Raw genomic sequence first — 18,594 nt, 5'->3', positions numbered from 1 at the left:
CTATGAACTTCAAAGATATTCGGGTTTAGTGATGGCATTTTCGTCGATTTCACGAAAATCGAACCTACGATGGAGTAAATAATTAACCCAAATTAAATCTGTCATTTTTTAAGAGTACAAGAGCTAACTTGAGTTAAGGGTGGAGTTCATTTTGCCAATTATTTCCTTATACAACAATCCGCAAATATATTCATAAAAAACAATCAAATGCAGATTTATGAGAATATGTGTTGTAATCCTATAAATAGTGCGTGCCTACCTTTAACTCAGTCGCCAAGCAGACAAACGCATCTTCCACATTTGTATTTTGTTTCGCTGATGTTTCCATTACGAAAAGTATTTCCGGGATATATTGGCACATTTGCTTTGCTTCTTCGAAGTCCACTTCGCGTTCTTCTTCCAAATCGCATTTATTACCAATTAAAATGAGTAATACGTTGGATGCTGTGTACCGTCGTACTTCTTCAATCCATTTTTGTAAATTTGAAAAGGACGATCGCTTGGTTATATCATAGACTATTGGGGGAAAAATATTAAAAGTAATAATGGTTGGCGAATAAAAATGTACAATATTTTTGTTTTAATTATTGAATGGTGGTTCTGATTATTGCGTATAGTATTATTGCATATTTGGCATTTGTCTGTGAAACTATGATTACTGAATTTTTATCTTGGCGAAATCCCAGCCATCCTAAATCTTCGGAAACGTATCCGAAAATGGGAAAAAATGCCCAGAAAACGTTCCTCACGCTAGAAAAATGGGTAATAGAGAGCGAATGTCTTCTTCTTCGTGCCCGAAACAGCCCGGACTTTTTTTCGGTCACAAATGTGCAAATTCAAATTGCCATAACAGCTGTTGTCTGTTTACATCCGAAAGCAAATTTTATATAACACAAAAATTTAAAATACCAATAAAGTTTCAAAATATGTAGCTATTTGCTAATTTTATTCGCCGTATAAGATAAGTACATATAACAATTTTATAATAAAATTACCGTTTTAAGCTGATTTGTTGATTCCTGGCACGAAATGTGGTTTCTTGCGTTCCCCACGCTCTGGTCTCTTTAGCACGTTTTGACAAATTTTTGACACTTGTGAAAGAGCAACTTATCTCTCTAATTACCGAAACAGCGTGTGGAACAAAACTATTTTCGGTCGATTCGGATACGTTTCCACCGCTAAAAATAAGCTATTTTATTATATTTTATTTTATTATATTAAGCATTTTTTCGTATATATGGGCAAATCTAAAAAATATCTACACTCCCTAAAAAAAATTTTTTTTTAACTTGTGAGCATACGTATGTTTTATATATCATTTTATTCGTATTCTCTTAATAAATCGATTAATATGTGTAATTCATTTTCATCAAGTGCTTCAAATTTAGACGAGGAATAAACATAAAATAGAAAACAAAAGAATAAGCTGGTTTCAAATTACGTTGTTCAAGTTGTAAATTTTGAGCAAAGATTTTGAAAGTTGAACTCACTTAATTGGGACGTTATAAATTCAATGGCATCCTCCGGTTTACCAGATGGGCTCCGGTTTTCGAGATAACGGTATTTGAAAATTTGATTTAATTTTAACTATTTTATAAATAACTCCCTCAGTTTTGTAGTTATTTTACTAGAATTTTGCACAAACCGGTTTTTTTTTATATTACCTTAATTATTCCTTAAAATTATCGAAATGAGTTCACTTTATTATATAGCTCCAATACAACTGATTACTCAGATATGTGTTTTTGCGCTATAACTCTAATGTCATATCTGAATAATAAATTGTATGCGTGCTATATGTTCAATTGGACCTACAAGAAATATTTACCTGCTTAATTGGAGGAGTTATAACGCAAAACAACGTCTCTGAACAATTAGTTGTATGGGAGCTAGATGTTAGAGTGAACCGATTTCGATGATGAGAGATAGTGAAGGAAATATTAAACTAAAATCGTGTGCAAAATTTGAGTAAAATATCTTCAAATCTGAGGGAGTTTTTTTTATATAATAGTTCAAATTTAAGCAAAGTTTCAAGTACCGCTATCTCCAAAAGTGAAGACGATCGGGCAAAACTGGGGACGCCATTGAATTTAGAAGACTACTATTAAGTAAGAGCAACTATCAGAACCTTTGTCGAAAAAATTTTGATTTGATACCAAGCTCGAAATATTCTGACTACAAGAAGGAGCATAATTAAAAGTACTAAATCAGGGTTTTTATCCACTTCTAGAGAAAATCGTTTTGAAGCATCTTACAGGTATATGTAACGTTATAAGGACTATACGCGACAAACCGAAAATTTTGAAAATGGTGAAATGTGGAGTTACAGACTTCGAGTTGCTTGCCATTTCGTTATTTTTAATGCACACTTTTCGTACCTACTACATATGAAGTGTACAGATAAGTGCTAAATGCCCATTAAATTTTAAATCAGAATATGGTGTGCTTCAAAAGTTATGACATAAAAAAAAAATTACATAAAAAATTCCCTTGTTTTCATTATTATTTTTTTTTTTAATTTAAACACCTATAATTAAAAAATTATACAGCAAATTGATCCAAATTTTGTTTGAGGCTTCAAGTATACGTCAGTGAATTATATCCAAAAGCAACCAGCTTCATATAGTTTCCAACAGTGAAAATAAAGCTAAATAACACCAAGGTTACCGATTTTTTAGATTTGCCCATAGACCAGTATAAGCAGAATAAAATATTGGTATAGGAACTTTACTGCTTTATTGGTAGATCTACCAATTTTTTAGCTATATTATATTTTCTACCATTTTTACCAACAAAGACTAAAAATCGACCAAAATTTTCTGGAAAGAAAGCGCAGAGCTTTAAATGAACGCAGTGTATATGTCCATATTTTGTCATCGGACAAATCTATATATATAAAAACGTCGTGTTCGCTTGTAACGGTCATCCAAACTCGAGAACGGCTAAACCGATTTGAATATATTTTTTTTATTGTTCTGTATAATCAGGATCATTTATATCTAGGGATGGAAATAATGACTGTCTTATAAATTTCAACCAAAAAAAATCAGCAAGTTGTAATCTTCGTAAAATAATTTTAACTATACTCACGTATCTGTGTTCGTAAATCCTACTGGAATTTACAATGATTTTTATTTTTCGAGTTTAATCAATAAAGATTAAAAATAATTGTTACTTGATTTTTATTTTTTCGCTAAAAAATAATGATTATTTTATGATTTTTATTTTTTCGCTAAAAGATAATAAATATTATTAAGTTTTATTTTTTCCCTTAAGAATAACGATCATTCAAAAAACTCAAAAGCTATACCAACGTGATTTCCCACATATCCTTTTCAGAGGTAGCGACAGTCTAATAAAAGTAATAAGTACCAAACTTTTCAGGTCAACATTTCAATAGATTGCGTCTGTATTGCCTTTTAAATTTTATAAATAATCACTATTTTAAGTGGAAAAATAAAATTAAAAAATAATGGTTAACTCTGAGCGAAAAAAATTAAAATCATAAAATAATCATTATTTGTGATCGAAAAAATAAAAATCAAATGATAATTATTTCCGTTGAGTGAAGAAATAAAACTCAAAAATAATGATTATCTCTGAGCGACAAAAATAAAAATCAGAAAATTATGATCAAGTGCTGATTTAAATTATTTTACTCCTAATAATTATCGTCCCTGTTTATATCACAAAAATTTGGAGGGTTGCTTGAAAATTTTAAACTCAATTACATTGATAAAATAAATGACATATTACAATATGGGTATCAGATTAAAGAGGTTTAAGAAAGATGGCTGATGGAAATATTTTTGAGGAGGGTTGCCACCTGTTTGAAAATATTTTCGCCAAAAGATAACAATTATTATTAAGTTTTAATTTTTCCCTTAAGAATAGCGATCATTCAAAAACTCAAAAGCTATACCAGCGTGATTTCCGACATATCCTTTTCAGAGGTAGCGACAGCCTAATAAAAGGAATAAGTACCAAACTTTTCTGGTCTGGACGATATCGTGCTGAGTTTGTCTTGTTTCATGAAAACCAAAAATTGTTGAATCGTATGTGCGATATGGTCCACTCAATTCCAGTTTTGCTTCACGTAACAGTAACAGTAGCACGTAACAGCAAAACAAATGCGTGAATCAGTGTTTTGACGACATCGTTTTGTCAGTATCGTTTGAACGACAATCGTTTCAAAGTTACGTGATTCATGCCCAGTTAATTCAATAACAGCTTCTTCCAAGTCATTGAAAACATGCACTTTGTTAGGTCCACCACCTGTTGCACTTGCCTCCGCATTCGACCGCGCTTAGGGATTATAACCCTTGCTAAGTATAATTCTCCTTTCTGTGTTGCCGGAGAATAGGGGCTTCCGGATGTCAAAGATATACAACACTTCTTGTGTATATCACTACTCTATCCACAGTATTTTTGCTCAGAACCCACGTCGAAATTTGCAAAAAAGTGCATAGTGTAAACCGAATTTATTAAATAGTGGTCGGAAATTTGATAAATTTATTTTAAATAAAACTGTAATCCTTTGATTAGACGTGATGTTAAAGTTTTTGGATTCGGGTTACGCGTGTGGACAAACAACCGAAAATCATTGTACAAATAACTAAACCGGACCCAAGTTTCTCGATAAGGGGCAACAAAGATTCTTTTTTGCTCGTTTATATAAAGCAATGGTTACAAATATACGTATGTATATACGAAAGGCAAATTTATCTGTTTAATTGAACGCCACTAATATTTCATGCAAGCACACATCGATATACATCTTTTATCTCGCCTCCGACACAGAATTGTTGTCGTACAAAATGACGCACAAAAGTTTACTCGTTCGTTTTTAGGCATGGCATTGTTACTAATTTCGAAAATTCGAAAATACGATTCGGATTGCAGCATACTATTTTTACAGAGTTGCAGAATAGGGGTGTAAGATAATAAGAGCTGTGGAACTGAACCACGCAGGAACAATTTTTTACAAGGCCGTGTAATTTCTGGCGTGTGCCCATCACATCGACGTCATCGGTAACAAAAATCGCGAAGTCTGTTTTATCTTTTCTAAGTTGGATAAGGAAGTATTGTAACCCTGCTATTAGTAAATCGATCTATTGTAACCCCGCTATTAGTAATAACAGCAAGTTGGCTGTGAGTAATATTTTTATCTTGTGAATTAGACTTTTATTATACAGACGTGTAGAAGTTTCCGTTTTTGCAATAGAATAGCAAGTTTATACAAATAAGGCACTTCTAATTTCTACAAGAGATTGGCGACGAGTAAAAGGAAAATTCGGCATTAACATGGGCGGCGCCCAATTTACGGAATGTTTAGCGATGCAACAGCAATTATTGGGTGAAATCCTGAAACTCACATCAAACGCAAACGCAGCGTGCACAACACCAGCGACAGCCGTCATTGTTCCGAACTTCGATTCGTTCGATTAATCGAAGGAATCTTTCAAAAATTATATTTAACGTTTCGAAAACTATATCGAAATGAACACTATTAAAGCAGATAAAGAATATTGTGAAAAACTTCTGCTGAACTCAATAGGAGCAAAAGCTTTCAATACGGTTACGGCATTAACAGCACCGAATACTCCGGGCGACATAACCTATGAAGAATTAGTGCGAAGTTGTTAGTTGCACAACATCGTTTTCTATCAAAATTTCAACGTGAAGGGCAACCCGTAACTGAGTACGTGGAGTCCTTACGAGCTGAAATAAACGAGTGCAAATTTATTTCAAATCGCACGTGCAAGAGATGGGCGCAACCTCTATTTCTCTAAATCGAGGCCCCAACCCATCATCAAAGCCCTTAAAACTTAATTACAAAGAACTGGGTATGGAAGGCCTGTGCATCCGATGTGGGAGGTCTAACCACATGACAAAAGAGTGCCGCGTCATCAAGTCGAACCTGTGGTGCTCCCACTGTAACAAATCAGAACACGTCAACAAAGTGTGCATTTCAACTCGCCTCGGGAAAAGTAAGTCAACTAAAAAGGTACATCAGATTCAAAACATCGACTACGACGTTTGCGTCGAGATGTACTGCAAGTTTCCAGTTCAGTGCGTTATTACGGCAACGTTACAAGGTCAATCAATAACATTCGAAGTTGACACAGGCTCAGGATTTACTTTCCTGCCACGAGGCATCTTCAACAAACTAAATCTGCGCGATCGTCTCAAACTAACAAATCTTATATTCAAAACGTACACCAAGGCAACCTTTAGACCCGATGGGAAAGCATGCGTTAACGTAAAAGCCAACGGCAGGTCAGCCAAGGAGGAACTATACGTGGTTCCTGACAATTGCGCACCTATAATGGGTAGATCGTGAATCCGGAACCTGCTCATAAACATTGCGGACCCGGAAGAATCCAAAGTAACTAATATAGCAGAAGTGCAACAAGTTAATGTTACCGACATTGACGACATCGTTTCTGAATTTCAAAATATCTTCCAACAAAGAATCGGTTGCGTGCCAAATTACGAGGTGTCGCTCAAGATTCGTGAAGGTGCAACGCCGGTATACGTGAAGGAGCGACGGGTGCCGCACACATTAACAGAACGAGTTAACAAGGAAATTTATCATTTAGAAAGAGCGGGCATAATTAGAAAAATTACAAACAGCGACTGGGGTTCTCCTCTCGTCGTAATTCCAAAGGCAGACGGAGCAGTCCGCTTATGCGTAGACTTCAAGGTAGGGGTGAATAAACGCTTGATTAATGCACACTACCCAATTCGGAAAATAGATGAGGTTCTCAACAGTTTGCGGAATTCGAAGTATTTTTGTCGGCTCGATCTGTATAAGGCATATCTTCACAATCCAGTTGATAAGCAGTCAAGCATCACTCAAACAATTTCGCCACATCGGGGAACTTACCGGATGAATCGACTTTCGTTTGGTATCAAAACTGCCCCGGCGGAATTTAATCGAATAATTGACCACATACTACGGGATGTACCCAAAACTGAATCATATTTTGATGACATCGTGATACACGGAGAGTCCGTACAAGAATGTAAAAATAACCTAAAAAAGTGCCTAAAGCAGAAATTTGACCTTCATTTAAATTATGCAAAATGTATTCTTCTCCACAAGTATCGAGTTCTTGGGGTACGTTGTTCAGCACAATAAAGTGTTGAAATCACCGGCTAAGGTGGCCGCAATTGTACATGTACATGTAACATGCTGGAACCACACTCAATTGAAGAGGTAAGTCGATTCCTTGGCATGGTCACATATTATACCGAACATTTCAACTATTACAACCCCGCTACGAAAACTATTAAGGGAGAAAGGTTTCGATGGTCAAGCGTATGCCAAAATGCCTTTAGTTTATTAAAACAAGAAATATCCAGCGATAGAGTCTTAACACTGCATAACCCGGAAATCCCACTTCAACTTGCTTGAAACTATTCGCTGCTGGACAGAGAAGCACTGGCGATCTTTTTCGGTGTACGCCACAAACATTTAAAGTTGTAACGGATAATCAACTTTTAGTAAGGATATTTCATCAGCACTCGAAAATACCGCAAATGACTTCAGCACCTTCTGCAATGATATGCCGCATTTCTATCCGGATATACATAACTACGAAATCATCCATAAGCCCGCCACTGAAAATTGCAACGTCGACTGCTTATCAAGAGCGACGGTGCTACTAAATACAACGGAAATAAATGTCATCGACCAAGAAGTGCATCAAATATGCCACGCAACAGTGGAACGCATTTCTTCGACTAAATTAAACTTGAAAACAATCCGGACTGAAACAAGTAAAGATGAAGTCCTTTCGAAACTGTTACGAGGACTTCAGCATAACAAATGTGAAGATTCTGAATTTACAATTGATCAAAATGTAATATTTAGAGGACAACGGGCAGTAATTCCGAAGACACTTCAACAAGCCGTTTTACAAGAACTACATTACACGCATGTAGGCATCACCAAGATGGAACAACTTGCCAGGCAATACGTTTATTGGAAATCGATCGGCAAGGATATCGAACAATATGTACGAGCGTGCGCTGCTTGTGTTTTCACTACAAACAGTCCAAGTAAAGCTACGTTAAACCCGTGGGAAGAGCCCGTAGGCAATTCCAAATTGATTACGCAGGACCATAGGTCCCTTCTTCCTAGTAGTAATAGATGTAAAATCTTAGTGGGCTGAAATTGGCGTATGCAAGCAAGCATTAAACATCTTCGTGACATCTTCTCCAGAAACGGATATCCAGAGCTCATGGTATCCGATAATGCAACGATCTTCAAAAGTGACGAATTTTCAACATTTTGCCAAAATTCAGGTATTTTCCAAAAATTTATAGCGCCAGGCCAGCCAGCCACAACCGGGCTGGCGGAGAGGAGCATACAAACTCTCAAAAACAGTTTAGCCGCAATGTTAAACGAATTGTTATCTATGACAGACAAGGTGAGAGAAATTTTATTTAAATACCGCATTACGCCTTGGATTAACGGGAAGAGCCCATCAGAGATGTACCTACATAGACAAATTCGTAGCCGCCTAGACTCACTAAGGCCCGTCAAGCTCCTGAAATCCTGCCAGGGTGTTAAGAGCGCTAGACAACTAAGTGTGGGAGATAGGGTTCAAGCCCGATATTACACTCCCAACAAACCGCAATGGAAATTAGGTACAATTATCAGGAAGTTGGAGTATCTTCATTATGTTGTAAAACTAGATGACGGGTACACCTTCATAAACCAGCTACTCCCAACGAGCGTATCAAGGAAAGACATAAATACAATGCCATTTTATGAAAGCAATATGACAGCTGAGATTCAAGATCCAGTTCCTGTTCAACAAGATTCAGTTTCATTTCGACACAATTCACTACCGGGTCAACAACAAAGTCAACTTCCAGCTTTACAATAATATCCAATTCCAGCATTACTACCGACGAAAGCAGTCGAACACAACATACATAAACGCCGCAGGAGGAATGAAACAGACTTACAGCCGCACTCAGAAACGTTGCTTAAATTAGCTCTAACGGGCACTTAACTAATGATCGGTAAATCTGTTAATTAATGTTTCCTCACAGAGTTAAAAATTATGAAATAAAAAATTTAAGTATGGCCCCAGTTGTGGCCCTTCATTTTTGTGGCATCACTCACTTTTTTCGTTCAGTTTGAAATAAAATATAAAAATATGTATGTGCGCTGCCTCAACAGTCGCAATAGCTGAGTGAACAGAGAACTGGCGTGCCATTCGAGAGATCCGAGATCGAGTCCTAAGGCAGGAACATTTTCTGTTTCCTTTTTATTTATTTTTTATAAACTATCTTTATTGATTTTTTTACTTTTTTGNGTGCGCTGCCTCAACAGTCGCAATAGCTGAGTGAACAGAGAACTGGCGTGCCATTCGAGAGATCCGAGATCGAGTCCTAAGGCAGGAACATTTTCTGTTTCCTTTTTATTTATTTTTTATAAACTATCTTTATTGATTTTTTTACTTTTTTGATCAATTTTTCTTTTGATTTATAGATTTTATTACTTTAAAAAGGAAACAAATTTTTTTAAATTAAATTAAATTGTTTGCTAAAAGACAAACAAGACCAATAACAGGCCAATTCTGGCATCTGTCTTTCAACTCACCTCAGTCTTTCGAGAGACAAAAGTCCTTATATTTCGGCTATCTTGAAAGCCGTTTTCTGTATTTCGAATCATGATACAAAAAAGAAGGTAGTTCCATTTAATGACATTCGTTGTTGTTGTTAACCATTTGACTTTTAATAAAATTGTGACTTTTCATCAAATTCATGCTACCTGATCACTGGAAGAAATTTTTTTTTCAAAGCAGAAGATTTTATCAGTACATTCAAAGATGTGGAATATAATGGACTTGAAAATTATGCCGGCTACATAATTTCGTAAATGGGGTTGATGACTACGTTTCAGACTTTGTACTTTAAACGACGATATGTTCATTGTTTAGAGGTCTGTTCAAGTCGACTTCAGGTTTTTTGCATATATTTTTTTTTTTGCAAAATCTCATGAGAAATTAAAATTAAATTTGAGCCAAAATATAAAAAGGTTTTATTTGCAAAGAATATTCTTTAGAATTAGATTTTTAAATCGGAAGATTGTATTCAAAATAAGAAAATTAAAAAATAACAGTATTGCGCGTGGTTTTTATTATAAAATAAAAAGAACAATTACCATGGTCATCTTTAATACTTTATAACAGAGACATAACTAAATATTATAAGAGAAAAGAATAAAAGTCAATCAAAAATCATTATATTAAGATAAATATGTCTCAAAATAAGTCTCAAAATAAAAGTCTTTGAAGACTTAAAAATATTTATCTCGCTGGAAATTATTTTAAAAAGACTTCTATTTTATAAGTCTTAAAACAATAGTTATCGATGACTTAAAAAAATTTCTCACACATAATTATTATCAAAAGACTTATAATTCTTGCGAATATTTTGATGACCTATTTAAAAAGCCAACAATAAAATAATTATTATTCTGGGTCTCTGCTTTATATTTTATATATTTTTAATAAAAATAGTGCGAGCTACGTAAGTAAAAACAATCCCAAGCACTGATAATGGGTTTTGATTTGAAATATTATTACATTGGTATAAATATGTGAAGGAAAATACTCCAATTTATTGTTTTAATATTATCAAAGTGGCAAGGCCGTTGATAATACTCACAATTTATGAAACTTCAAAAAATTTTATTATCCGTCAAAAGTTGTTTATTGAAACTACCTTCTTTTTTGTATCATGTTTCGAATAACTAATTGAAAGTTGTGCTAATAGTGTTATTATATTTATCGTTTGGTAATAAGTTTTCTAAAAACTAAACGAAATGAAAAAAGAGGAAAAAGTAAAAATTTGAGAAACTGAAAGTAAAAGAAAAAAGATGAATCAAAAAAGTTGTCAAACGTTAAATAAAATAAAAAATGTGAATTTTCTAAGCAATAAAACTTAAAAAAAATTTTATTAAAATAAAATTCGTTGCGGAGGATTGAACTCGGATCTCTTGAATGGCACGAAAGTGCTCTGCTCACTGGGCCATAGGCACTGTTACAGCAACGCTATCGGAATTGAAATTTATTGAAAACAAACAAAAAATTCCAAAATCATTCGTTAAAAAGTTAAGTAAAGGTTTTTGCTTACTTAACTTTAATGTTCATTAAATGCCTTTAACGAATCATTAACTGACTCTGAGAGGGAATTTTTTCAAATCGTTACTGAGGGACACCTTAAGTAATCATTAAACGGCACTGAGTGCGGCTGTTAGAAATTGATCCAGATCCGAAGCGGATATGTAACGACGAGGGCAACTCAGAATTACCGAACGTAATTGATCATCCCCAAGTATCGAAACCTGAGTACTAATCCTCTCCGACACGTAAATCAACTCGGAATCGTAGACCATCAAAATATTTAGATGAGTACGTTTCTGAGTAGAATACGAACCTATTATAACAATCGTTAGTCATCCTAATACTCTTGTAAGCATCTGTAAATTTTAACTAGAGTTATATCTTTCGATTGGCTTCAAATTTTTTTTTATGGGTTCTATACATGAAATAAGCTAACATATGTTCGAGGAATTTTTTTTTCGCTTTTTTCTTTGGAGATATGATCTGTTAAAGTTTGCCTTTTTCGTGATTCTGACTAATAATATACTCCTTCAAATCGTTATATCTCGGGTTCTGCCCCTCGTAGAGACTTCATCATCATCATTTTAAAGCTTAAGAAACGGGCTTAATATTTCTATATATAAGATGGTCAAGATTATCCTAAAGCTAACTTAGCTCTTAACAGTTGAACCTTTGAAGTTGATTTGCATAGTGAAGACCAGTAGATTAGGGATTTAAAATTATGACATCATCTTGTTTAATTCTTTATAAAAAAACGTGGTTCAAAAAATGGGGGTTTTTCAAGAACTATTTTTAAAATNTCAGTTGAACCTTTGAAGTTGCTTTGCATAGTGAAGACCAGTAGATTAGGGATTTAAAATTATGACATCATCTTGTTTAATTCTTTATAAAAAAACGTGGTTAAAAAAATGGGGGTTTTTCAAGAACTATTTTTAAAATAATTTTTTTTTATGATGAGATGGTTTATTTTGAGAGAACCAACAATTTTTTGTAATCTGTTTTCCAAAACTTATGTTGGGATATATTTAGTAAGACGTCGCCTAATATTCCGCTGCAATTCACACTTAATCATGCGGTTGTTGGTTTTGTTGATTTTTGTTAATAGTTCTATTTTTAGAATGTTTAACTTTTTATGTGTGCTCCACCTTAAGTTATTTGTTTTTGCTTGAGCTTGAGGCCTTTTTTAATGAAAACTTATTGTGAAAAAGCAACAATAATTTGAAAAAATGGTAGAAGTGACAGCAATTTCGGAAATCACCAAATTTCCTCATCAGACTTCTTTCAGTAGAATTCGAACCGACGCTGCGCTTGATTGTGCTGGCTTAACAAATGAAAAAGTGGGAAAAAAGCAACGATAATTTACAAGGCGAACTTAGCACAGTGCGTAGGCAACTGGCTGAGTCAGTGGGATCATCGGTTCGAATCCTACTGAAAGAAGTCTGATGAGGAAATAAGGGGATTTCCGAAATAGCTATCCCTTCTACCATTTTTTCAAATTATTATTGCTTTTCCACAATAAGTTTTTCATTAAAAACGGCCTCAAGCTCAATAAAAATTGTTGAATATAATTGTTATAAGGCCATAAAATAACAAACACAATTAACTTAAGGACGAGGACACCTAAAAGATAAACATTCTAATAATAGACATATTAACAAAAACCAACAAAACCTACAACCACATGATCAAGTGTGAATTGCAGCGGAATAGCTGCGCTTGATAGTAGTTGGTTTAACAAATGAAATAGTGGAAAAAGTAACAAGAATTTAAAAGGCGAACTTAGCACAGTGCGTAGGCAACTGGCTGAGTCAGTGGGATCGTCGGTTCGAATCCTACTGAAAGAAGTCTGATGAGAACATGTGGTGATTTCCGAAATAGCTATCACTTCTACCATTTTTTAAAATTATTGTTGCTTTTTCACCATAAGTTTGTCATTAAAAACGGCCTCAAGCTCAAGCAAAAACAAATAACTTAAGGAGGAGCACACATAAAAAGTTAAACATTCTAAGAATAGAACTATTTCCATTATAATTCTAAATTCTACTTGTAGTTAAGAAATAAACCCTTTTCATACACATTCAAATAGATACCCGTCTGTTAATAATTCATTTAACTTATTAAAAATTTTAATTTAACTTTTTGCCATTTGGCAACTCGTTAACAAAACTAAACCTCTATTGTCTACAGGTCAAGCTTTTTAAACTGGCACTTCATTTTTGAAAACAGAACGAATCGTGCAGATCTGATGGTACTGACAAAAAATTAAAAAAAGATTTTACGCATTAGCAAACAACGCATTACTCCAAAAAGTGTAAAATATGAGCAGGTCTTTATTTCTTCTTTCGAAAGTTAAAAACCCGTATTATTTCATAAAATAATAATAAATAACATATTTTCACATATATTTTTTATTCATTCCATTAAAATTTACCATTTTTTGAAATCTTGCTTAAAAAAAATTTTTTTCTGGAATACAGCAGGGACATCCTGTGTTTAATTTTATTCCAAAGTTTTTATTCCTGCACTTCTCTATTCTATATGGAAATAAAAAACGTCAAACCAACATTTTATTTCAAAGAATGTATTTTTGACATTTGTTCCCGTGAAGAGCTTACGCATGGCTATGCTTTTATTCTTAGTATAAAATTTGTTGTTGTTGTTGTTGTTGTAGCGGCTACAACACCCCCGCCCAGATCGGCTGATATCTCAGTCGTTGTCGTCGAGTTCCACTAACGGCAGCCCCAAGAAGCGTTCAGCCTCTATGGGGTCGGTCCACAGGGACGTCGCCGTTAGGGGTGTGGGGTTTTCCGGGCATGCGAAGAGAAGTTTCAAGTCGTGAGGGGTCTCTCCGTATGCCGGGCATTCGTTCGGCACATCCGCATTTAGCCTACTTAGGTAGGAGTTTAGCCTGTTGCAGTGAGCGGTTGCTTAATGAACCTCTGGACTTCGTCCGTCAGTTCATATAGATGCCTCCTGACGTGCCTCGGCGAGGGCTCCTCTGCAAGCAGCTGTCTATTTGGGTGGCTACATCTCTGGCTCCCAACCAGAAACTGCTTGCAGAGCATCGTGTTGTGCTCCCTAACTGGGAGCATTTTCGCCTCATCGTGGAGGTGGTGTTCTGGTGACATCAGGAGGCATCCGGTCGCTGTCCTAAGTGCTGTGTTTTGTACCGTCTGTAGNTTCAGTAAATTCCGCGAAGCCTTTCCAATCAGCTTTAGAAAAGTTGATATATGTTCGGTGCTCCGCGGAAGCAAAGTCGGTAGATAGCAAAGTCGGTAGATAGCAAAGTCGGAAGATGGTCTGATGCCAAAGTCAGCATAGGTCGCCATGATATGCTGTTTATCAGACCAGCGCTGACTATTATTATATCTGGCGAGCTGCAGCAGCTGCCCATAATCCTAGTGGGTGCGTCGTCGTTCATTGTGCAGAATGTCGAATCGTCTATCTGCTCAGCCAAGTCAGTTCCCCTACGATCGTTTGACAGGCTTGAGTGCCAAAGATCGTGTTGCGCATTAAAGTCGCCTACTACCATACGGTTTTCACCTCTGAGGAGCGCACCTATGTCAGGGTGATATCCTGGCGGGCAGCAGGTGACAGGGGGTATATAATCGTTAAATATTTCGAGCTCCACATCGCCTCACCGGATAGCAATGCCCTGACATTCTAGGGTGGTATCCCTGCGGTCGATGTCTGCTTCGATAAGACGATACTGCACGGTGTGGTGCGTAATGAACGCTAAGCCACCGCCATTATCCCGCTCGCGATCTCGACGGTGCACGTTGTACCCAGCACAATTCAACAGTGTTAAATTACTGTTCAACTTCGTCTCTTGGACCGCAGCTATCAATATGCCATGCCTTCCCATGAAGACGGTTATCTCCTCGATCTTGCTCTGTAGCCCGTTACAGTTAAATTAAAGGAGCTTCATGTGGTTCGGGAGACGTGTGGCGATGCGGGGTGTGAGGGACGGGTGTGGTCGTGCCGCAGTTAGCTGTGTGCGCTGCTGAGGTGGTTGCCGCCCTGTGGTGGTAGCGGGAGGCGTCGCAGTTGAGGTCTGCGACCGAGCAGCGCAACACGGGCCATCGAAGTTCCTCGTCCAATCTTGCGTGGTGCGCAGACCTGAGCATGCCCTAAAGTGGCACCAGCCAAGGCAGGTATTGCACTTGACTGATGTCACAGTACGGAATATCCTGGTCTAACATACCGTGCAGATTGTAGGAGGAACCAGGAGTTGTTGGCGGCGGCGTGTGGGTGGTGGTGTGGTTGTGTGTGTTCTGTAGTCTGTAGCCGTTGTGGTGTGGTCTTTTGTGTTATGTTGTTGTGCTGTGGTGTTTGTGTGGGACTGCTCAGATGGACTGGGGTTAGCCGTGGAGGCTGCTCTGTTAGAGCAACAGGGGGCCACAAAAGACGTGGTCCACTTCCGATGTGTCCGTAGTCCTGAGCAGACTCCACCCCTCGCAAGCATTGCACTTGATAGAGGTGGAGTTGTGGTGTAGTCGTCTCTGGCGTACACAGCAGGTGTAGGTTTCTGGCCCTGGGTTTGACTCGATGCCAGCCCTGAGTAGGAGAAAACGTATGGACGAACAACTTCTGATACTTCACCGACCTAAACGGGGTTAGATCGCCGAAACAACCGCCCTTGGTCGGGTAAAACCCGAGTCATTCCGGTACGTAGAACCGGCTGTCGTGGGAATTTGTCGACTTTGGTGGTTTCCTGGCGAAATATAATTAGGTTACGTTAGAGTGGCCGCCCCGCGCAGAGTGCGGAGCACACGTGGGCTGGAAAAGCCCGTTGTGATACCACTGGCCGAGGCCATTTGTTTCTTTCCCTTCCTTAGTAATTGAACCACCGAATGCGTTTTATATAATACAAAAAGTCGAGAACATTCGCCGAGTTCAAATCGGCTAAACAATCTAGAAAGTTGAAGAATTGGTTGCGCATGTTGGCCAGGGCGGGACAATGGCAGAGATAGTGTTCGATGGTCTCCACCTCCTCCTCGTCTCGTGTGCCCATCAGGCAGTATCCGGTGATTACCCCGACTACTAATCTGAGAGTGGAGCGGTCCAGCCGGGCGAGAGCTATGGATCGCTATACATCAATCTTTGGCCAAATTTGTCTGGTAGTATGGCAGGTGGTTTCCACAGGGCACCTTATATTTACCTCCTCAACGAGTTTCGCCTTTAGTCTGTGTTTGCAGGAGGTTAGGTCCCCCTCCTTGCCAGCTCGTCGGCTAGGTAGTTGCCAGGGATGTCCCTATGTCCAGGGACCCATACAACAACCAAGGAGCACTTTGATGCCAGCAGGTTGAGTGTCTTCCTGCAATCGATGGCTACTTTGGACGTTGCTTCGTTAGAATTGAGAGATCTGATAGCAGCCTGGCTGTCAGAATAGATAGAAATAGGCCGTCCTGGAGGGGCCGAGGTTATAAGCCACCGAGCCTCCTTCATGCGGTGGTGAGTTTTCGTTTACACGAGAATCCCAGAAGATAGGTCGTGTCAGCTGACACGGACTACGGTTTTACGTCGGTGGCTGGTTGAGTTTACAGTTTTGTTCTGTCACGTAATTTTTCTGAGAAATTGGTCTAATAAGTTTGAGTTTTAAGTTAGAAGGTATATCCTTGTCATAAAACACATCTTATTTTTATTGTTTGGTAGCTTATTTGTTCAAGGAACCCCACCCTGACATTGTACACGCTGCGCCCGAACCGAGCAAAAGTTCGACAAAAATGGATCCAAAATCGGACTGATAGGAATGATTCTGTTTTATTTCACAATTAAAAATCCGTAAAATTTCAAATTCTAGCTGCTTCTTGTTTCGAGATAGCGTTTCAATGAAGCAGTAGCTATAGTACGTATGTATGTATGTTACAGCAGTTGAGTTGACTGTCTGTTGCTAGTGTTTGTAGTATTGTACATGGTATAAAAAAAGTATTTTTAGTAGTAGTGTCAGTAGACCACATTACTGTAAATTTTGGCTTTATTGGCTGCCTTATTTTCAGTTAGTCCCCCTTTGCCTACATTCAATTAACTTCACATACAACATGGGAGCAAATTATACTGCTTCTAAAATTTTCTGTTAAACGTATGCGTTGGGACTACTGAATAAATGTTTATACTTTTATTCGTTTGCTGAAAACTTAAAATAAAATTTAAATTCGAGTTAAATTTGTGACAACCTACTAGATTAATACTAATGCAACCCTGTAGATAAGGGATGGGCGGCAGAACAGCTCGTGCGCAGCAGCGCGGGCAAGCAGGTGCTTGATGCGGGATAAAAATTTAAAACCGAAAGGGTAAGCAATAGCCGTGTACGTGTATTAACCCCTTTTATGCAATGTATATTGCCAAAGGCTATTATATTCACCTCTTTGTTTATAGAGGAACAATTTCTAACTATATTTGTAGACTATTTATTAAAAATAATTCAACATCATGAAATGCCGACCAATTTAATTTTTTTTTATTAATAAATCAATAAAGTTTAAATTGATTATACATATGCAGGCAAGGGCAGAGAGTTAGCAGGTGCTAAAAGAGCGTAAGCGTTGCGTGTACGTATACAAGCGAGAGCGCATCGATGAGAACACGACAGCATGCAAAATGAATTAGGTACACTAACACATGCTCACTTTTAGCTCACGCTTGTTTGTGGTAGTGCCCACCTCTGTACATATGTAAAAAATAATATGTGCTAATTCATACTGGCGAACAATAACGTGTAACCTATCTTGCTTGCGCATGTGTTCGTAAATAAGAGAGCCGAGCGCTGCTACTAGGCTCAGTCGGCAGAAAACCGTCATATAAAAAGGTTGTTTTGCGCATGGTTGTCCTTTTTTCCAAGCAAATTTCTAACGAAAAATTATCTGCGCAAGAACAACCCCTCCCTTTAAAAATTTGCGACCAACTGAACGCTGCAATGCAAAAGTGAATTAGAAAACAACTAATATGCGCGCAAGCAAGTCGGTACTCACCACCAGTGTTGCCATTTCTGTTTCCGCCAGATTAATAAACAATAATCGCTAGAATTTTGCTAAATCATTTAAATTCTGTAAACTCTTATGAAAAAAAATTTCTTTTATAATTTAGCAGTTAAACTTAATTTGATAAAATTAGAGATCATATGTTTATAAAAAACCATCAGTTTTTTAACAAAAACACAATTGGAACTTCGTTATATTGTTTTATAACCAGTGTTGGGATTTTGTGGCATTAAATAAAGTATCAAAATTGGTCATAAGAATGTCGAATTAAAATCTTCAAATCATCAAAAATATATACAGGGTGTCCCAGAAGTAACCTCCCAAACTTGAGAAGTTGCTTCTCCATACTCAAATGCAATGTAGTTAAAATATATTAAGGAACTATTATAAAATTAGGACTATTTTGGGATTTTTAACTTTTTGATATTTTGTTCCCCAACTTTGACTATCTCTGGTGAAAAAAA

The 18,594-nt window shown here is 37.0% G+C and overlaps 1 protein-coding gene across 1 annotated transcript in view; it reads right to left on the bottom strand.

The window, feature by feature from the left end:
* Positions 1–222: 222 nt before the first annotated feature.
* Positions 223–18,594, bottom strand: part of Rab19 (RAS oncogene family member Rab19) — a 36,646-nt gene continuing 18,274 nt past the window's right edge. Inside the window, exon 3 of the mRNA XM_017626440.1 lies at positions 223–516. Within this exon, the coding sequence (XP_017481929.1) occupies positions 239–516 (278 nt within the window). The 3' untranslated portion in view covers positions 223–238. The remainder of the gene's footprint in view (positions 517–18,594) is intronic.

This window comes from Rhagoletis zephyria, unplaced genomic scaffold, assembly GCF_001687245.7.
Source record: "Rhagoletis zephyria isolate East Lansing unplaced genomic scaffold, Rhagoletis_zephyria_1.1 Rzeph_scaffold_04620, whole genome shotgun sequence".
Lineage (NCBI taxonomy): Eukaryota > Metazoa > Arthropoda > Insecta > Diptera > Tephritidae > Rhagoletis > Rhagoletis zephyria.
This window is presented reverse-complemented; position numbering and strand designations above follow the sequence as displayed.